Here is a 22,702-nt window from a genome sequence, read left to right as displayed (position 1 = left end):
CCTCCCATGTGGGAAGCATGTGGAGGTCTGAAGTTCCAGCTACATCCTTGCTTGCTGAGGTACCCCTGTACAGTATTATCCATCTCCAACTCCTTGCTAGCTCCAATGAAGTTGGTCCCACAATCAGACTGAAATTCCTTTGCAGGGCCTCTGAGAGCGAAGAACCGCCTAAGAGCGTTTATACAGCTAGATGTGTCCATAGACTCAATCAGCTCAATGTGGACGGCCCTTGAACTCAAACAACTAAACATCATGGCCCACTGTTTGCTCTCTGCCTGTCCTCCTCTGGTGCGTCTGGTTACAACAGACCAAGGCCCAAAGACGTCAAGCCCAACGTATGTGAAGGGAGGGCAAACCTTGAGACGTTCTGGTGGTAAGTCAGCCATACGTTGTTCTTCCGGTCTCCCACGCAGCTTCCGGCAGATTATGCATTTGTGTAGGACTGAATTGATTAGTCGCTTACCACCCAAAATCCACAGTCCAGCTGCCCTTACTGCACCTTCTGTGAGATGTCGACCTTGATGTCTCACCTGCTCATGGTGATGTCGCATTTAGCAGTAAGGAAACGTGGCTGTCCTTGGGTAGGATTACTGGGTTCTTTTCTTCACACGTTAGTTGAGAATGTTTCAGTCTGCCTCCAACACAGATGAGACTACTCTCCAAAGTTGGACTGAGTTTATGCAACGGGCTGTTTGTGGGCACCATTTTGTTTGCTTGGAGGGCTGACAGTTCCTTGGCAAAGGCTGGCCTTTGTGCTGCTTGCAGAATGACATGTTTCGCTTGAGCTATTTCGTCCACAGTACGGGGTAAGCAACATATGTGCCATCCTGTACACCTGCTGTTTTGGTTTGAATGTTTGTGAGATCTTGCCACATGGATAAGGAATGCCACTGCTTGCAGTAGAGAGGTAAAGGTGGAGAAACGGCGAAAGCGATCAGGGGTAAGTACAGGTTCCTTCAGATGAGTAGTGAAGGTGCGTAATTGTGGTCGAATCTCTGAGTCATTTCCTGGGTCGATAAGCTCAAACGTCTCACCGGTTTGTGTTGTTTCTGCAGATAACTGATGCAGGAATGAAGGTCCGGTGAACCAAGAACTCCGTGCCAGATGGGATGCAGGCAACGATCTGGATGCATGGTCCGCAGGGTTTTCTTCCGTGCACACATAATGCCATTGTTCTGGTCTGGTAGATTGTCGGATACGTTGGACTCTGTTATGGACATATGTGTAGAAGCGTTTTGTCGTATTACAAATGTACCCGAGTACTACCTTACTGTCCGTGTAGAACCTGACAGCATCCAATTTCAGATCCAGCTCCTCCCGGATGAGATCCGCCATTTCTACTGCAAGGACAGCAGCGCAGAGTTCGAGCCTTGGGATGGTTGGTTCAGACTGGGGTGCTAATTTGGCTTTGCCCATAACAAATCCTACTTCCACTTTTCCATCCTCCTGAATGGCTCTCAAGTAAGCGATAGCCCCAATGGCCATAGTTGAGGCATCTGAGAATACAAACAACTCTGTGTGCGCAGCTTTGGTGAGCGAGGTTGATGTGTACGCACGTGGCACATGAAGCTCCTTTAGGACTTGAAGAGAATCTCTCCAGGTTTCCCATTTCTTCAGCTTGTCTTCTGGGAGAGGTGCATCCCAGTCAGTCTGTTTCGAACTAAGTTCCCTAAGAAGAGCTCGTCCCTGGATTGTGACAGGTGCCAGCATACCCATCGGATCAAAAACACTATTGACGGTAGAGAGAACTCCACGTCGGGTGAAAGGTTTGATAATAGTTGATGCAGAGAATGTGAATGTGTCTTTTCTGATCTCCCACAGCAAACCCAGGCTGCGCTGCATGGGTGCTGTCTCCCCACTCAAATCCAGATCCTTGATGAGTGGGACACAATCTTCTGGCGGGAAAGCTCCAGTGACTGCTGGACTATTCGACACAAACTTGTGCAAGCGGAGGTTTGATTCAGCAAGTGAAGTCTGAGTCCGTTGGAGAAGGTCGATTGCTTCTGCTTCAGATGGGAGAGACACCAAGCCATCATCCACGTAAAAGTGCCTTTCCACAAATTTCACTGTGTCGGCACCGCACTTCTGGGCACCTTCAGCAATGGCTCTTCGCAGACCATAGATGGCCACAGCCGGAGATGGTGAGTTGCCAAGGCGCGTGAACCCTCATGCGGTAGTCGATAACTGCCTTGGTGAGGTCGTTGTCCTCATACCACAAAAACCGGAGGAAGTTGCGGTGCCTTTCATGGACCAAAAAGCAGTGAAACATTTGTTGGATGTCGGCAAGGATAGCTACTCTCTCTCTTCGAAAGCGTAGAAGGACACCCAAGAGAGAATTGTTGAGGTCGGGACCAGTCAGAAGCACGTCATTGAGGGAGACCCCGCAGTACTGAGCGCTGGAATCAAAAACCACCCTGATTTGGTTGGGCTTTTGTGGGTGGTATACCCCGAATGATGGAAGAAACCAGCACTCTTCATCTTCCCTCAAGGGTGGTGCCACCTCTGCGTGACCACTGGCGATGATCTTCTCCATGAATGCCACATATTGTTTCTGCATCTCGGGTTTCTTCCTGAATTGGCGTTGCAAGGATTCAAACCTCTTAACCGCATGCTCTTTATTATTTGGCAAACGTTGCCGTGGCTCCTTGAACGGCAATGGAGCAACCCAACTACCAGCGTCATCTCTGTGGACATTAGTATCCATGATCTCTAGGAAGAGGATGTCTTCTATTGATGGGGCAGGTTTGTTATCATGTTCAGATTGGTTAAACACTGTGTGTCCTAGCATCCTCTCTGGCATTTTGTTAGACTTGCTGAAGCTTGGCTGTGTTTCTTTGACCTGCATGAAACTTGCACAGGGCTGAAATATGGAATGGCGACCGCTGTCTAGCACATGGGTCTTGAATGTGTCAACCGTTGGCTTATGCACATTACCTAGGCACACCTCCCCTATCACTACCCAGCCTAGATCGAGACGTTGTGCAAAGGGAGCATTGTGTGGCCCGTTAACTTGCTGCCTGACCTTGTGTGCTCTAAGCACGTCTCTCCCAAGCAGCAAGAGTATCTCTGCTTCTGGGTCCAGATCAGGGATGTGTTTGGCTATATGGTGGAGATGAGGCTGATGCAAAACTGCACCTGGTGTTGGGATTTCAGCTCGATTGTTGGGAATTTCACGGCACTCAAGGAGTGGTGGAAGAGGTATGAGAACGTTGCCGTCCAACGACTCTATCTGGAATCCTTCTGCCTTTCTGCCGTACGCTTCGATGACGCGGAGCATGTTCTGAGATGGTATAAGAGTGGTTTGTTCTCCACACCAAACATCTCAAAGAACTCTGGCCTGGCTAAAGAGCGATTGCTCTGGTCGTCCAGAATTACATAAGCTTTAATGGCTTTGTGTTTCGAATGTTTGGGGTAGACCTTTGCAAGGCAGATCTTAGAGCAAGAACGACCCCACTGGCCGGGGCCACAAACCTCTGTGCAGCTGGTTCTAACATCAGTTACGTTCGAATCATCTTCTCCCTCCCCGCCGTTCTCTTGTGGTGGTGGAGGAGCCTTGGTGAGTTGAGGTTGTGGGCCAGGGTGCATGGCTGCATCATGATAGATGCTTTCACACTCTAAGCATTTCACGGAAGATTTGCAGTCTTTGGCAACATGTGAAGTTGAAGAACAACACTTGAAGCATATTCCTTTCTGTTTTAGAAAGGCCTTCCTGTCATCGATGGACTTGTTTCTGAATGTCCTGCATTTTTTAAGTGGATGAGGTTTATTGTGCAATGGGCAGTTCTTATTAGGGTCGTTGTTGATTGTAGAGACATCTGTTTTGTGAACTGCGATAGACTTGTTGGTGTTAAAGCTCTTCATAGGTAATCTTTCTGGTTTTGTGGGGTTTGCGCTGTTGCTTTGACGAATAAAGCTGGGGTCATTTCGCTTCTTTGCCTCATGACAGACAAAGTTACAAAAGTAACTAAAGGGAGGGAAGCAGCCATTGTTCTCCTCTTTGTACCACGACCCAGATGACACCCACTTCTCCTGGAGCCCATATGGGAGCTTGTCAACTATGGGTCCAATACCTCTGGAGGTATCTAGATACGACAGCCCAGTGAGGTATCCATCCTCCTTGGCGCCTTGTATCTCCATGAGCAAATCCCCAAGTTCACGTAATCTGATGTGATCTTTGGCCACAATTTTTGGAAAACTGTCAAGTCTCTGAAACAGTGACTGCTCAATCATCTCAGGGGCACCATAGCAGTCATTCAACCTCTCCCATGCCTTGCGCAGAGCCAAACCGGCATTATTCACGTGCACTGAGCGTATGCATCTTATTTGCTGTCCAGACTCTTTTCCTAACCATTTGGTCATGAGGTCTAATTCTTGTGTTTCTGTAAGTTGAACCTCAGCCACAGCGTTAGTGAATGAGGACCGCCATGCACGGAAATTCTCTGGCTTATCATCAAATTGGTACAGTCCTGACGTGACGAGATCACGTCGCGCCAAATACTGTGCCAGAGGGTCTGGTGGTTGTGACACGCTCAGTGGAAGCATATGCCGGGGTGTTTGTGACTGAGCACCTATATACGTGCGAGGGTTTGTCCTTTCGATGTCAGTCTTCGATTCAGCTCTGGTCAGTTTAGACGGGTTTGTTGTGGGTGGATGTGTCCCATCATTCGCTTCAGGCTTGGGCTTGGTATTGCTATGTTGGAATTCCGCTAAGCTTGCAGGTGGATGCCATGTTCTGAAACTGTCTTGTGATTCTGCACGGTCTACAGATTTAACAGGTGGGTCAGATACTGGTGCAAAGGTAGACTGATTCTGATCATTTTGAGAGCAAACATATTCACTAATACGTTGCAATCTAAGCCTGTCTTCTGACTCAGATTTCACATTTTCTACATTTCCATGCATTTCTGCTACATCTTCTAACACCTGTGCTTCAGCGATGGCTGCGTCTGCTTCACGATTTAATGTTAGCACTTCCAGCTCTGTATCAATTCTAGCGGCTTCCAACTGATTTTGAGCTTCTCTAGTTTTCCTTTCTGCTTCTCTAGCAGCCTTTTCCAGTTTTAATTTAGCCTCCTGGCTAGCATACGATGCTCGTACCTTAGCAGCTTCTGCTTTAGCTCTGGCGCGAGCCGCACTTACAGATGATGCTGATGTCACGTTGCTCCTGGTATTTGATACCGATGACTTGTTGCTTGCTGCCATCACAAACACGTGGGACCATCGAAAGTGCCGCCTTTTCACTGTAGTGTTCTGTTGCAGAGTGTAGCAACTCTGATTAAACACCAAGCTAAACCTCTGTCAATGAATACAGGAGTCCGAGTAGAGTTGACTTTTTACTCAGAATCTTCATTTGACAAGCGGTGAAAACTGTAGTTGAAAAGAAATACAGAGTAGAAAAAATGACCATGTTTACATAAATACTGCATCACGAAATAACTCTAAATGTGACCTTACATCTTTGTATTAGCTTGAGCAACAGTAATGATCATCAAAACTGCCTTTTTAACATGTACAAATCAACCTTCATGAATTACAAATAAAATATAGTTTTTAACAAATACTGCTATTTATGCCTTTTAACACCTTTATCATGAAATATATACACTTACGGCGTTGCCTGAACAATGTTCCCAAGTGGATGGCTGTGGATAAGCCTCAGAGCATGACCGCATGTCACTCTCCCTCTTAGAGCAACCAGGAAGAGGAGGTAAACAGGAAATGAACTCTGACCCACCAGGAAGTGAGGTTATTAGCAAGTTCACCTTCAAAATTAAATCTCCTTAACATTTTTAACTCTTTTTACTGTTCTTTTTAACTTAAATACATACAAATGAATATTTTTAAAGCAAACATTAAAGATAAATGGCATAAATGCCTTTGAGGCATCACAAAGATACTAAAGTTTGTAATTTTTGCAGATGATACTAATATTAGAGATGGCATGATACCACTTTTTTATGTCCGATACCGATACCGATATCATAAATTTGCATATCTGCCGATACCGATATGAATCCGATATAGTGTGTTTTTTTAATCAATAAAACATTTTTTTTTTAATATCTTGCTGCATTTTGTATAAGTTCATACTCAAGTTTAAATAAACAACAACACTAAAGCTATTCTGTTATACCTGTATGTAAAAAATACACTGCGCCCAAAATATTTCATAGTTCAGCAACACTGATCAATCTAATAAACTTAAACCTACTCCATCCTCCCTATTCTGGTATTTTAAAGAGTACTTAGCAGAAATATTAAGCAACCTAACTAATAGGGTTGCAAACTCCCAGCAAAAAAAAAAATAGGGAACCACCCCCCACCCTCCACCTCATGATGCTTAATCGACGTAATCAACTTTAATTTGATGCAGGGTGAAAAAAAATGAAATAAATTATTTTTCAAGAATAATTAAATAGATTCAACATCTTTCTTCAACAGAATTGCAGAATTCACAGATGGTATCTTCCCAAAGGAAAAAGTACTATAGCTTACTAGGGTATATTAGACTTAACAGTTACTATATACAGTAATGGACTTCTATACATTTTACATCAGATTAAAACTTTGGGTGTAAGATTCAGATAATTATTTATTAAAAGCGAGACATTTTAAATGAGAATAAGAAAGAAAAGTATGTCTTTGTGCCCCCTTTTCCCTGTTCATGCCCTATCGGCCCCCCCTGGCTAAACTTTGCTAGATCCGCCCCTGCACAGTTACCAGCCGTCAGCTACGTAGAAAAGGATCCTGGTGTAGAAAGTAATATTAAATACATTCTAACAACAGCTTATCAAGCTTAAACGTGCTGCTGTTGTTCAGCCGCTGGTTTCCTCTTTCTGGTGCAAAGTGGGCCAAAAACAAAGAAGAGAGACGGACTCGGGACAGAAAAGCCGATCAGCTGATCATTAAGCAGTTTCACGATTGAAGTAGCAGCAGGAGAGGGAGAGAGAGGCAGTCGCTCCATATATCGGTTGTTAAACTTAACATGGGAATGCTTTACAAACATTCAGAGATGAACTCACACACTTGCTTTACTTCTCTCTGGGATAACTTCCTCGGAGATGAAATGCTGGTTTGGTAGCGAGGCTACAAATACACACAGCCGCTCTATCACGTGACGCACACTGCTCCGACGTGCTACGGTTATGAGCCGAGTTACGCCGTGTCGCAAGTTTTGTGAGGTGTTTTTTTGATATTTAATGGATCGGATTACATTTTTTATTTCTCGCCGATATCCGATCCAGTAATTTAGGTCAGTATCAAACCGATACCCATACGTAATATCGGATCGGTCCATCTCTAACTAATATACTTGGAATTTCAACAGGTTTTGGACGTGATCACACAGGAGTTAAAGATATTAAAGAAGTGGTTTGATAGAAACAAAGTGGCATTAAATTTAAATAAAACAACATTTATGTTATTTGGAAATTATAAGAAAAACATTAACATTGAAATTTGTATTGATCTGGAAAGGGTTAATACCATAAAATTTCTTGGTGTGATCATTGATCATAAGGCCTGTTGGAAATCACACATCGCTTATGTGCAACCCGTTCTCAGGGGAAAGTTAGCACGGGGCATTGCTGTCTTGGGGAAAGTAAAACAATTTCTGGATAGTGTAGAGATTACAAGGATATTTTGCTGCTAGTTTTGTTGCTATTTTTTATAATCAGTATTACCATTCCATTAATTATTAATAGTGATGCTTTTGAATGTTTTTTATATTCTTACACCGAGACTGAGTTGCAGGCTGACAGGAAACGCCATGCTTTGCAAAAGTGAAACTGAAAGCAGAGTCAGATTGTAAGGTGTTCTGAGCAGGATGTTTTATTATGCATTAAGATCTCTGAGTAAGCTTTGATTAAGTTTTAAGTAGTTGTATTAGATTGAAACATTTGTTTTATACATTTTACATATAAGTCAAGATCAGTACACACAGGATGGCCTTAGCCTGGTTGCCTAAGCTGAGGTCAATTAAGGTGCAGCGCGAGGATCATGCATGCACAGACATACACACACATACAGACACATATAGTTAGAGAGGTCAAATAAGGTGCAGAGCGAGGGCGCACACACACAGTAGCAGACTCATGTTAGTAGGTAAGAGGTTGAGATGTGTTTTGCTGTAATTGCAAAGTTTGGGTGCGTACGTGTTAGTCTGTTCCAGGAAGTACACCAGATGTCTCAGAGATAAGCGACACCGAAGCTGGGGGAAGCACCTGGGTTCGAGCTGAAGACTATGTTCTTTTAAACTGTGTCAAAAGTTAACTGAACATCTGTGGTGTTGGATTGACGTATGCTGTATTGTGTCTGAGAGGAGGGGGCTGTACTATCTTACCCCTATAAAGCCTTTGTTCTGACAATTGTAAGACAGTTAAACACTGAATCTGCACAGTGTTGGACTCCACATGTGTATTCATTAAAATGTCGTCTAATCGCACCTGGCAGTATCAGTGGTCATTATTTTTGGTCTTCCTCCTCAATTTCTGAACCCTAACAATAGGAAAACATTGTATATGTTATATTGTGCTTTACTATTACCATACATGAGTTATTGTGTAGAGGTTTGGGGAAATACATATAAAAGTAATATTCAGACTATAATCATAATGCAGAAAAGGGCCATTAGACTAATAAATCAGGAGGGGCATAGGGCTCACACAAATGCACTCTTTGTTAAGACGCAAGCTATAAAATTCCAGGATCTGGTTAAGTTTAAAACAGTGCAAATAATATATAAGGCAAGGAAAGGGATGCTCCCAGTCGAAATAAGTAAATGGTTCTTAGAAAGAGAAGGGAGGTATAATTTTAGAGGGAAGTGGAATTTAAAATTACAAAGAGTACGAACAACTTTGAAAAGGATGTTTATTTCAGTAGCGGGAGTTAAATTCTGGAATGAGTTAAAAGAAGAAATAAAGGTCAGTAGTGATATAAACCAGTTTAAAATAAAACTGAAAAAATAAATTTTAAATAAATATAAGAATGAAGAAAATGCAATTAACCCAAGACAGCAGTCAAAGTGATGTTTATTTTCTTTTGCAAATCAGTAAATCTAAACATAGTTTTAGTTGAATATGAGAAAATATTTTTTGTGACATTATGTTCTAAGTTGACACAATTGTATAAGTTTTTGTTGTCCAAATTTAGATGATGAGGAACTGATTAAGATGTAAACATAAGGGGGTAGGGCTAAATAAGTATATACTTCTGCCTACTCCTTTTCAAACAACTGCATGGAATGATATTATGAAATGTTGGTGAATGTTGTGGGCGGGTGGGTGCACGGGGACTCAGCCCTGGCGCAGGGGGCCTCTGGTGCATCGGCCTAACTGGGGGTCTCTTCAACTGGCAGGGAGGTTGTTCCATCCTTGCAGAAGTCCCCTCTGCAGGTGGGGGAGAGACACAGGAGAGGTGGAGAATAAACCTAACCTGGGTGTCTCTTGTCTTGTGTAGTCTGGAGATGATTGAATGTTGGGGTGGGTATAGTTTCCTCTGCGGTGGGGTGGGGTGGGCTTCCCCAGGTCCTGTGGGGCTTAGCGGTGCTGCTGCCATAGACCCCGGTCTGGATGGGCCTGGGCTCCCTTGCCTTGGTGGGTACTAGAGGGACAGGGGGGTGCCTACTGCGGTCAGCGGGGAGCTGGCCCAAGGAGGGCATCTTGCCCCTACCTTCTTTTCCTCCCATCCCGGCTGCCTCCCTCTTCCCGCTCCACCACACCCACCCACACAGGTAGGGCCTTGGGGTGCGGGTGTGTCACTAGGGTGCAGGGAGGCATCTCCCCCTCTGTCCCCTTCTGGCCACCTGTGCCTCAATTTTATTTCACAACTTAGACATCAACATTACTCACACTCTCATAACACACACACATATATATATATATATATATATATATATATATATATATATATATATATATATATATATATATAGGGCCTTGAGGGTGACCACGTTAACGGCGCCCAGAGGACGGTCTGTGTATTCAACCCTACCTCTGGCGCGGTGCCCACCTCTCAATTTTAAATCCATGTAGACATTGAGAGTTCTCGGGAGGGGCTGTGCTAACACCTGCTGCTCTCTGGCAGGCAGCAGCACCATGCCCTCCTTGTTTTAAATGCACTTTAGAACAACACGCAGCAACACTACACATGAGCGGGAGGAGGGAGGTATGGGGTCTTCACACACCCCGTTCTCTACTAGCCATCGGGCGGGGGCTGGGAGGAGGTGTTGGCTGTCCGATTGGCCTCCCTGCTGCTGCGGAGCCTGGGGCAGTCTGCTTGCCTCCACCCCGGGGAAAGGGTCACATCTCTTGGGTCTGGTGCCGTTTCCCCTCTGGGGCGAGCGCGCACCTGGACCCGGGGCATAGAGTATGTTTGGGGAGTATGATTGTGTGTACATGTCTATGTATGTCTGTCCCTACGTTGGGTGAGTGCTGAGTAAATGGTAAATGGTAAATGGCCTGTATTTATATAGCGCTTTTAATAGTCCCTAAGGACCCCAAAGCGCTTTACACATCTAGTCATCCACCCATTCACGCAGACATTCACACACTGGTGATGGCAGCTACATTGTAGCCACAGCCACCCTGGGGCGCACTGACAGAGGCGAGGCTGCCGGACACTGGCGCCACCGGGCCCTCTGACCACCACCAGTAGGCAACGGGTGAAGTGTCTTGCCCAAGGACACAACGACCGAGACTGTCCAAGCCGGGGCTCGAACCGGCAACCTTCCGATTACAAGGCGAACTCCCAGCTCTTGAGCCACGATCGCCCGTGAGTGCTGAGTGTTTGTATATGTGTGCATGAGGGTGGGAAAGCATGTTTATGTCTGTGTGTGCCTGTTTGTCTGTGTCTATATGTCAGGTCGGGTCTTAGACTCCACCTCCCTGGGTACTCCCAGGCCCTCCAAGTGTGGAGGCCTATCTCCCCTCACCACACTCCCTGCTGGTGACTGATGCCCTCAGGGGTTGGTGCATTGGTGGTTCTTGGTGTCCGGGGCTGGGCGCTCAGGTATGCACCAGCTCACTCCCGGTGGCTACTTGGCGGGGCCTGGTGCCTGTCGCTCGGTCAGGCCTCTTCCTGGGCAAAGGGGCCCTCGGCCTCCGGCCCGGGCCTGCAACTCGGTTCACTCTGGCACAGCTGGCTGCCGGCAGAGCCGGCGGGCACGCCCGGTGCAGCCCCTCTGGCTTCTGCTCCGTGGCTACTGGGTGACCCCTCGTCTGGAGATCTCCTCAGCCCTTCCCAGGAGGGTGGCACGGATGCCCTCCGGTGGTACTCCTTGGGCTCTCGCACTCTGGGGCCTCTGGATGTCTGGAGCCTGGATCTCCTCCATGCCTGCTTCATGCCCTGGGGACGGGGCTATGGCCTCCACACCCTCTAGCAGACCGTTACATGGGGAAACCTTTTTGTATACAAGCGTTGATCCACACAGGTGTGCACACGGGTGTTCACTGTTCGTGAGACATAAACTACACCTTTCTTAGCTGCTACTTCAAAGCACATTGTGCGCTGTCTGTCCTCGTGCTGCACAACAACTTTCAATATTTAGTATTTACTGCTGTTCACACTTAGCTAGATTAACGTGATGGTGTTGTGTTTAGTATGTTGCTTTGTTTTTTTTTTTGTTTGTTTTCTTGCTTGTCTTCTCTTCTTTTTCTCTCAACAGGTGATCCAGGAGATTTTTTTTTTCTCTTTGTCTTTGTAAGTGCCCTTTCTCACTGTCCCTTTTCCCTTCTGTTTTTCTTTTCCTTCCTCTCTTTCTTTCTCCCTTTCCTATCCCCCAGCCATGTCTGTCCCATCTGTAACAACTGAAAATAAAATAAATAATAACAATAAAGTTTGATCAAATGGACCAATACAGCAATGCCATGATGATCCATTTGGCAAAATAAATCCATTTGGTATCCTTGTTGGTCTTCAGACAACAATTCTGACGGCTAAAGAACCAAATGGGACGGACAAAAAAGAAAAAAAGAAAAAAAAAAAGAAATGTTGGTGAATGTATATGTTTGAAATAAAAATGAACTGAACTGAATACATTTTAAAAGTAGCCTTCCCAACAATGCATAAGACACAGACCTTCACAATAAAACAGGAAACTCACACATGCGAAGACACAGACCAAGAAACACGGACTTTACACATAGGGAACACACGGGCAGAGAAGACTAAACACAGAACAGAGGGGGCACAGAGAAACATGAGGGGCATGGGATCAAAACCTAGGAACCATAGAAGAAATCAAAAATGAACTCGGCATAATACAAAAATCACAAAGAACTGAAAACGCTGGGTCAGGAGACCCAGAACCCTGACACAATCAAGCTTACCTGTTTATGATCTGCTGACCAGTTGGATACTGATTATGCTGGGACCAAAGCTTGAGCTGTCGCCTGAGTGCTGAACTAACCACCCTAGTGAAAATCCACTCTGACCTGTAAGTCTGTTTCCTGTTGCTACCTCATCGATTATTAACCTGTCTTCTCCTCTTTGCAGAAGCTTTAGTCTCTGTAGGAGAGAAATCGAATGTGGAGGAGGATTTGATCTGAATATGATCTGTTGAGTTCTGTGTTTGAGTCTGACCTGCTCACTGGTTTTAACAGAACCTTTATAGGTCAGTGTTAAATGATTTAACAAACAAAAAGATTTCCTCTGAAAATGATGAGGTACAAGGACTGGACTAAAAATAAGTGAGACAGACAACAGAATCAGAGCAAAATCAAAATGTATTTAGTTCAATTAAACTGAAGTAACATGCTTCCCTTTTGGGAAGAGGACAGAGAGAATGTTAGCTACCAGTCACAGCTATCTCAGTGGCAACAGGTGTGTTTTCCCTCAAGACCCAACTGACAGTCTGTCAGAGGAAGGAAAGACCAGGCAGGTTCATCACACCTGTGCTCATGTGGCTTTCCATGGTGAAATTGTGGGGTTAACCAATAAAAGTCCATCACACAATGAGGAGAAGTGGTTGACCTGTAGCCATGACGTTTTGGCTCTGGCTGTAATGTTGCATCTCCTGGAAGAGACAAAAACATGCTCTGTAAAATACATGGCACAGGGTGCTAAGAGGTTAGTGATACAGCCTAGAGATTTAGTCTTATATGCTATGAAAACTTTTAGAAGTAATGAGGAAAATGTTAAAATAGTCTAGTCTAAAATATACTGGAAAACATTGCAATGACTAAAACAAGAGAGATGTGTCTCTGTGGTTTTTTGTTTGTTTGTTTGTTTTTAAGACTGGCAGCATGAAACATTTACATCATGAAAATAACTACAATAGCCCTGTTAACTTCCACTGAGTCACTCACAGAGTAAGGATTAGTTTCCATTTTAGAGTAATGCAATAAAAAATACATGAATGAAAATAGCTTCAGAAATAAGATGTGGACCTAACCTTACCCATAACTTAAAACAGGTTGCTTGCACCTGGTGAATGTTACCCAATTAAAATATTTCCAGAATGATAACACTGTGGTTGCACAGGCATAACAATCAAACCAGCTCGCCCAGATTCTTTGATTTGTTTTGTCTTGCCAGGCGCTGAAACCAGGAAATCCAGTCATTATTTTCTCATGAAAAACACAGTCACAGAACTCAAATTAGCAGCATCAAGTAGGGCGGGTCTCTCTCTTATCTGTGTGTCAGTAATGATTCTCTCTACCATAAAACTATGAATACACTTATAGAGAAACCAAAGCCCTTTGGGCTTCTTTGTTTTAATCATCTTTTAGTTTTTTACTCACTGATATTTGTGATTTTCACCAGAACCATTTGTGTCCTATCAGGTAATTCTATTCAACAACTGATTGAAACAGAAATAGATCCAAACTTTACACTTTTCTCATTTTAATGCATGTAATTGTACAATAATGACATAAACAACATAAAAAGTTGAAAAAAATCATAGTTTACATACAGTTATATGTAGCTGCTAATTAATAAATTTGTAATGTCCAATAATTTTATTTTTCTTATTTGATACATGAAACAATAACTGTTTCACATAATTATGACATCCTGATTTATTATATAATAATGACAATAGTACTAAACACAATAAAATATTCCAGGTAAGACTGTTCAGGTTAAATTGGTTCCAGTAAAATATTTTCTGTTTATTTATCATCACTTCCTGTTTTCTTGTCAGACAATTCTTCCCAGTAACAGGTGATGGTGCACGTCATGTGGCCGTCTCCTCTGGTTTTTACAGCAGCTCTCAGTCAGACTGTCAGTGTTTGCCAGGAGAACTTTGGCTTCAATGTTCAATTGAACATGGCTTCAATGTTTCTATGCTTCACCATCCTCTTCATCACCCTCTGCACAGCAGGTAGGATCGATACACTAATCAATCATGTATACACAGTGTTTACACAATCAGTGTTTTATTGATCAGATGATAGTGACGTGTGAGATGTGATCATTATTTGTATTATGTTTGAGTTAAAGCAGCTTTTCTCTGTAACCTTCATCTGTGATGATCCTCCTTTGTCTCTCAGAGCTGGTTCCACTGTTTCAGTGACCACTGAGCTCCACAGACTCACAGGAAGACTCTGCTCAAACAAATTATATCACAAAGATTGTCCTGCTGCTTTGTTTCACTTTGTTCATGTGTTACAGAAAAAAATTAATTCATCAATACAACAATCAGCAGACTAACCTCTAATAAAAACACATTAGCCCTCATGAGCTTTCCATAATCATATATGAGACTGAATTGAATAACTAGTATGTGTTTTGGGATTTTTTGTGTTTTTTGTTTTGTTTTGTTGGTCAACGTGTTGTTCACGGCACTATGTAGGCACTGGCATTCTTCAGAAAGACTAATGTGAAACAAAAAATATCTGTAATGAATAAATAGTCAATGCAGTACTTTTATTTAACCTCCTGAATTAAAGTTGCACATCTAAACTTCAGTCTCATCCTGATAGCTGGATTTATAATCCATTGGGGCTCTGTAATTTCCCAGCAAATTAAAAAAAACAAAACATGGTCCTAATTTATCTCTATTGTTTGAGCCCTCTGTGGGGAGAGTAGGAGGGTCTAAAGTTTTTCAGTAACGTCTAAAGTCTTTGTTTCCCTGATGAGAATTGAGATTCTGAGAAGCAACTTTATTCTTTGATTTGTTTTCCCCTAACAATTTCAGATAGACTAAGACCTATGCCTAAATTCTGTTTCTGGATCTTTTATATGTATTTTTATATATAATTGGAAAGATGCTTTGGGTATGTTGAACTTCTTTTAATTTAAACTGTAGATAAATCTGTGGTTTCTGTCACGGCGGTGGAACGGACTCAGGCCCAGACTGAGAATGCACGATTCAACAATTCTTTATTAATCACACTGGTGCGCTATGTACACGTGAAGGGGGGGAAACACCAGGGTCCCGGGGATCACAGGCTGGGGAAACACACTTCTTCGCACTTGCTCCGCTCCTTGTCCAAACAATCTCCACACAAGCAGCTCACTCTCACTCACGGGGTCCAGGGTTCACAAAAGGGCTGATCCAGGTAAACCTATTTACACAAACGAGGGTAAGTCGAAGGGAAGCACGGGAAAAACAGAATCGCAATGAAGCCAGGCAATACTATCGAGGGTTACTCAATATTCCAGCAAAGAGTCACTCAGAGCCCCTGCCTTAAGAAGAGCCAAAGATCAATCACTGGAGATCAGCTGCAGGTGCGTGGGCCAAGGGCGGGAGCCCAATCTGAGCTCCGCCCAGGCAGACAGGTAGGGGGAGAGAGAGAGAGAGAGAGAGCACACAAGGCGAGGGGAGCAGAGAGAGCAAAACAACAAACACTGGTGGCCACACTGGGCTGGCCGGGGAGGCACAGGGACCATGACAGTTTCTCTCCAAACTAGAAACACCGTGTTAGTTTTCTGGAACAAATTTCCATCTTATTCAGCTACACAAAAGCAAACTGAACCACAACATTTAGAAACTGGTGGAGCTGCTGAGCGACTTCCATTGTTGAATTGTTTAGATCAGTTGGGTCCTTGGGTTTCTTTCTGTGATGTTTTTCCTTTTAACCTTCAGCAAGCGCTGATTTACTACAACATGTGCATCATAACACAGTAGGAATGTGACAGTATCCACTGGAGGACCAGCTCAGTCTGAATGATTCTCTTGTTATCTTGTTTTTAGATGGATATGTGACTTACAGTTTGTTTCGCTGCCTGTTTAATTCCACTGAACTGAAGGACATCCAGTATATCTATTCTATATATTATAACAAAGTGGAATTTGCCAGATTTGACAGCAATTTGGGAAAGTATGTTGGATACACTGAGTTTGGTGTGAAGAATGCAGAGCATTGGAACAATGATCCTGATGTACTGAGCAGGAGGAGAGCTCAGAAGGAGACATTCTGCCATCACAACACTGGGGTTTGGTACAGAAACGTTCTGCTCAAGTCAGGTGAGCCACTGTTTCCATTATCCCATCAGATGAATCCTCAGGATTCACCCTGATGGGATAATTAGCAACAGAACACAGTCTACAGCAGTGGCAAGCTCTCCTTGCTTGTGCTGTCAGAACAAATTGAAATACTAATTTTAAACTTCTGTGTCCACACTGTTTCACCAAGATAGTTCTGTTAAACTGTACAGAGTAACTTCACCATTTTGTGCGCACTTTATGGTTTTGGTACATTAGTCCAAAAAGAGTCCCCTCATTATTATATTCCAGTGAAACCATCAGTCAGGCTTCACTCCATGACGCCTGCTGGTGGTCATCATCCTGCCATGGTGGTCTGCAGCATCTACAACTTCTATCCTAAACAAGTCAAAGTGAGCTGGTTGAGAAATGGGCAGGAAGTCACCTCTGATGTCACTTCCACTGATGGGATGTCAGATGGTAATTGGCTCTACCAGATACACTCCCACCTGGAGTACACACCTAGGTGAGTCCAGGTCAGGCCTGGTGAGGAGGCATGTTTTTTAATACAGAAGAAAAATCTACTATGACTATTTCTTTATTTTTTTAATCCGGGAAGGGGCAATGTAGTGCAGAAAATAAGTCACTTTTAGATCATACGAGTGTAATTCCAGATTAATGACCTAGTCCAGTTCATTTAGTGTTGTCTGTAAGAGTCAGTGATGTTGGTTGGTTTGTGTTGAAGGTCTGGAGAGAAGATCTCCTGTAAGGTGGAGCACGCCAGCCTGAAGGAACCTCTGATCACTGACTGGGGTAAATACCTCTCTGTATCTACACACCTGTACACACCTGTACATACCTACCTGTCTGACTCTCACCTGTGTGTCCTCAGACCCGTCCATGCCTGAGTCAGAGAGGAACAAACTCGCCATCGGAGCCTCAGGACTGATCCTGGGTCTGACCTTATCTCTGGCTGGATTCATCTACTACAGGTGGAAGGCCCGAGGTCAGAGCGCGACACACCTTTATACCAAGCCCTGTATAAATTGTAAACATCTTTTGACTATACAAATGATGGATTAAAAACATGAATTAGCTTTATGTCAATTTATTTGAGAAAAAAATTTAACTGCAGCTGGTTCAGGCTACGAACATGTGAGTAGATTTCCTGGTTTAAAGCAGTCAGACCTGTTCTAATGATGACCCGTCTCCTTCTTTTCTCTGCCTGTGCCCCAGGACTGATGCTGGTTCCCAGTAATTGATCCTGATTGTGGACCTGGGCCTGGTTCTGCTTCTGTCTGTCAGCTGGAAGCAAAAGCAGAAGCTGCTGGAAGCTCTGTGTTTGATCAAGGCTTTTTGAGACGGGCTGAATGTGGACTGTGGTGCATCTCCTGGAGCCTCAATGCTGGTCAAAGTGTTCTTAGAGTCTTTACCTGACCACAGGAACGTCTCAGGTCCAACCAGAATGTCACTTCTGGTAAAATGTAGTTTAACATGTGACATTTATTTTACCTGACCTGGAAAAAACCCAGGTGTGTGCTGGGAAACGGACTCTTTCTGTTAGGATACCTGGGTCATTGACCCAGTGTTTTGAGCTTTGCATTATAATTGAACTTTGATTTTGTCATTATTTATCATTTCTAGTCTTTTGGGTTCTATGTTAGAGTTTTTAGTCTTCTGGTTTCTGTCTCTGTGTTCCTCTGTCTCCCCTGTCAGCTGTATCCGCTTGTCAAGTCTGCGTCTCTGTGTGTTATGTTTCCTGTTTTACTTTGAAAGTCCGTGTCCCAGGTCAGTGTTTCTAGATTTGCTTCCCTTGTCTTGCTAGGCCTGATTTGGCTCAGCTGTGTTTCCCTCCTGCCTCCCATAACCTGATTGTTCCATCTGTGTATTTAAGCCCTGTGCTTTCCTTGGTTGGTGTTGTGATTTCCCTCATCCCGTGCTTTGTGTTTTGCCTGTCCACCTGGTTAAGTTGTTATTATTTCCAATATATTTAGTTTTCTGTTTTTTTTGCCATCCAGCAATAAAAGCTGAGTTTTTAGTTCACGTTTGCCTCTGTGAGTCTTCACTTTCATCATCATCAGAGAGGGATAATAGACCCCTTCTGTCAAAATATTCATGAGCTTTTTGAGTGTTAAATTCTAATGAATTATTCATGAGCTCAGGAAGTAATTAAATTATGATAATAATTAAATTATGATAATAATTAAATTATGATATTCATAAAAATTATGATTTTCATAAAAATATGATATTCATCCAAAATATGCTAGTTCATTGCTTTTCTTCCCCCCCAAAAAACAACTAATTGATTATTTTAGAAAGTTTTTATATCAAATAGCATTCTTTTATTTTTTTAATCCACTAAAAACTTTTTCCTTTTTTCCCCTAAAGAAACGCCATCTGGTGGTGGGTCAGCGCATGACAGCGCATGAGTGCGCAGTGCGCGCACCCCCGCGCCTGTGTGTCTAGGCGCGCTCGTGCGCGCGCCTGACTCGGGGCCGTGCTTCTGTGGGGACTCCGTGTTTGTGTATTTAAAATGTGTTAAACCAGTATAAATGTGCTTAGTTAAACTTGTGCTTTTGTAACGTTCAGTATGTCCAGACATACAGGGTGCATGCCCTGTGGGAAAACTTTATTTCAATTTATATGCATTTGTTTAATCCGAACAAAGAAATTTAAAATCAAACTCAGAGTCGCAAAAAAACACTCGCGATCTCCGCGGCTCCCCACCCGATCCTTAGGCAAATAAGCAGGGAGAAACTCCTCAAAAACCCTCCGCGTTTTTTCTCCAAAACCCCTACAAATAACCTCTAGGGAACCTCCTATCCCCAAGCCTTATATTCGATAACAGGGCAAATCCTGAAAAAAATCCTTAGTCTTTTTTTCTTCAAAAAACAGCCCTATCACTAGCGCCCTCTCTAAGTTCTTACTCGCGATCCTTAGGCAAAATAAGCAGGGACAAACTCCTCAAAAACCCTCCGCGTTTTTTCTCCAAAACCCCTAGAAATAACCTCTAGGGAACCTCCTATCCCCAAGCCTTATATTCGATAACAGGGGAAAATCCTGAAACCAAATCCTTAGTCTTTTTTCTTCAAAAAACAGCCCTATCACTAGCTCCCACTAAAATTCAGCCCCAGAGTCTAAGTTCTCCCTTTGCTCCGATCCGCACCGAACTGCTGCCAGAGAACAGTTTTTCCACTGTTACTCTCGCTGTATCTGATCCTTAATGATTCTGGGTCTTCGTTTGAAAGATTGCGCCGGAGATCCACTCCGCCTCCCAGGTGCCCCGCTGCCCTGCCGCCACTCAGACCAATTCACAATAATACCCCTTCGCCAGACCACTAAAACAATTAGCGGTACTCAGCCTGAATCTACTCAGACTGAATCCACTCAGTCTGAATCCACTCAGACCGAATCCACTCAGACCAATTCACAATAATACCCCCATCGCTAGACCACTAAACAATTCGCGTCACTTTTACCTGTGTGCATATCAATCATACCAGGTAAACCTTACTGCCCCGCTGACAATTACATAACAAAGGGGCGGATCCATTCGCACCCCGCTCACCCAATTGGATACAGATCCGATTTATCTTCTCCGCCATAGGTCTATTCTCTCACCTGTATCAGGATAAATAATCTCACATTTCAAGTTCAATTTAACAGTTTTTCCCTCTCAGAAAAACAAGTTTTCTCCTTTTTTCACAAACAACATGGCCACCAGACCTACCCACCTCACTGTGGTCTCTCAGACCCCTGTAACCAGCTACAGAGCCTCTGCCGCGCCAGCGCAACTCAGACGAATGCATCTTTGCAGGGTCCAACCTGCATCTGCTATCCCTTTGGAGGAGAGATTCCCTCTCAACACCGGGGGATTTTGGGGCTATGCTTTCAGCCTCCCGGAGAGCCAAATCTTTTTCTATCAGCTAAAAGCAGGTGAAAGTTTTTTGGTCCGCTCACACCACGGATCGCCTTTACTTTGTCTAATTGGGGTGTTTTGAGCCTCATCGCTACACCCGAAGTGCAGAAGAGCCTGCGGGATGAGCTAGCAACAACCGTGACCCAGGGATCAACAACAACTCGCCTCGTCTTGATGCATTCTCAATCATCCAGGAAAATAAATCTCCAAAACTTGATTCTGTTCATCTGGACCTAGCCTTTTCCTGCGAGAAATGTTTCATCACTCATCCAAGTGACTTCGCTTTCCCTATGTGCATATCAATCGGTAAGTGTTACTCTTGCTTTCTAACTACATTTTTGTACTTTCCTTTTTACCATTCTTTCAGTCATTTCATTTAAAAGGATTACTATTATGTACAATACACCATCCGTCCATCCAATCGCTTCCGCTTATCCTTTTTTCAGGCTCGCGCGGTGCGCTGGAGCCTTTCCCACGTACAATACACTTTAAAAATATATATAAGCTCGACTTTAACTCCCGTAAAAGTGTATACATTACATCTCTACATCACCTATCATGCTCTCATCAGGTATCTCGTATCATCTTGTTATTGTTATGTTATGCTCCTTTGATATTTTGCTAGTTTGCATGTTTTAAAACTCTTTTTGTTTTTCTTTATATTTTTAGACTCTGATTTGAGCCAGATGTGTTAACCTGATCCCTGGGAAACACCAGCTCTGCATGGATTTTGACCGCGAGTGACCGGATGTTGTTTCTGGCCTGAGGTTGCCTGAAATGCCGTGAGGCTCGTTTGAAAGATTGCGCCGGAGACCAACTCCGCCTCCAAGGCGTGCCTACCTTTAGCTGCCACCAGTGAGATATCAGAGCCGGTGCTCCACATATCCAATCAGGAGCACAAGCAAGACAGCTTTTGCAGACTCTCCAGAAATATACAAGTCCTTACCAACTGCTCTGCAACCCAGTGTTTCTGGTCCCCTCACCAACATCGCTTTTTGAGATATTTTTTATGAACCACCAAAAAGAGACATTTTACCCCCCAGTACAGAAGACTGGATCTGAGGGCAGCAGCGGAGACAAATGATCGAAATGAAGCGATGGACATTTCATGGCTGGTCTTAGATAATCGTGAGTTATTGTGTCTTATGGTGAAAAGTACATAGTTTTGCGAGAGGCATACAAGCACTGTGGAAAAAGTAATCGTAAAACTGTCTTTGTGAACACTCTGCTCCCTACGTTATGCTTTAAAATATGTGATACATGTAATGTGATCATCAAAGAACATGATTTTTTAAAACTTTTATTCTTATGCTTTTAAAGTTTCTCAGATTATCATAAAACACTTATTTGTATGTTCTAATGTTTTTCTTACACTATGTGTAATTTTTATAAACACCTTGTTCATTGTATCAATGTGTAATTATGTATCTTTGATAAATAAATAAAATATTTAATCTTGTATTTGTGTACTTTCTGGTGATTCAATAAAAAATTAGTCACATATCGCTCTGATAAACACAGATGGCTGAAAGAAATGCTTGATGGAACAAAGGAAACAAGTGTCTTGCTGCTAAACTTTTAAGTCACCAAGGTTTAAATGAGAAAATGCCACTAGGAAACTAGCAGCCCTAAGTCTTTATGTAAAACATGAAAAACTCCATATCAGGGATATTTGTTCTTACAAAGCTGTACTAATTTGTTTGTTATGGTACTCTACTGTTCCAATGAAACGAAAGAAAATATCCTGACCTATTTTCAGGGGCAAGAATGTTGATGTTAGACTGTGTTTTAAATCAGGTTTTGATCTTAAACTATCACAGCACTGATTTTACTGATTACAGTTGTAATTATTATGTGTGCCTATGCCAAGAGGCACACATATTACTATTCCTCGGATTTATTATTCTTATTATTATTATGTGTGCCTATACCAAGAGGTACACATATTACTATTCGTCGGATTTATTATTATGTGTGCCTATGCCAAGAGGCACACATATTACTATTCCTCGGATTTATTATTCTTATTATTATTATTATTATTATTATTCAGTTTCCGCCTGAAATTTTGCAGCGAATCTCGCCCCGCAGTTTTGAGACAAGCTTCATATATGTTACCTCATTTTGTGCGGCTGGATCTGGAATGGTGTGCTATGACTTTTGGTGTTTATGACTATTATAGTTTTTTAAATATTAATATTTTAGTGAAAATTTTCCCGCGCTCCTCTGCCAAACAGTTTTGAAAATAGGGTTACATATGTTACATCATTTTGTGCGGCTGGAGCTGGGCTAGTATGGTGTGACTTTTGGTGTTTATGACTTTTATAGTTTTTGAAATATTTAGATTTTAGTGCAAATTTAGGCCAATTCATCTTTTGGCGCCAAATAAACAGACTTCATTTGTGGTGTGT

General features: G+C 43.1%; 1 protein-coding gene across 1 annotated transcript; it reads left to right on the top strand.

Annotated features, from left to right (window-relative positions):
- Positions 1–14,230: 14,230 nt before the first annotated feature.
- On the top strand, positions 14,231–18,412 carry LOC116333638 (HLA class II histocompatibility antigen, DQ beta 1 chain-like). The gene is made up of 6 exons (XM_039608549.1): positions 14,231–14,323; positions 16,139–16,411; positions 16,682–16,895; positions 17,115–17,182; positions 17,262–17,375; positions 17,606–18,412. Exons 1-6 carry the CDS (start codon positions 14,269–14,271, stop codon positions 17,629–17,631), a joined length of 750 nt encoding a protein of 249 aa, XP_039464483.1. The 5' UTR covers positions 14,231–14,268; the 3' UTR covers positions 17,632–18,412.
- Positions 18,413–22,702: the final 4,290 nt, after the last annotated feature.

This window comes from Oreochromis aureus, linkage group 3 (assembly GCF_013358895.1).
Source record: "Oreochromis aureus strain Israel breed Guangdong linkage group 3, ZZ_aureus, whole genome shotgun sequence".
In the NCBI taxonomy this organism is placed as follows: domain Eukaryota; kingdom Metazoa; phylum Chordata; class Actinopteri; order Cichliformes; family Cichlidae; genus Oreochromis; species Oreochromis aureus.
The sequence above is the reverse complement of the archived record's forward strand: the minus strand, read 5'-3'. Positions and strand labels throughout refer to the sequence as shown.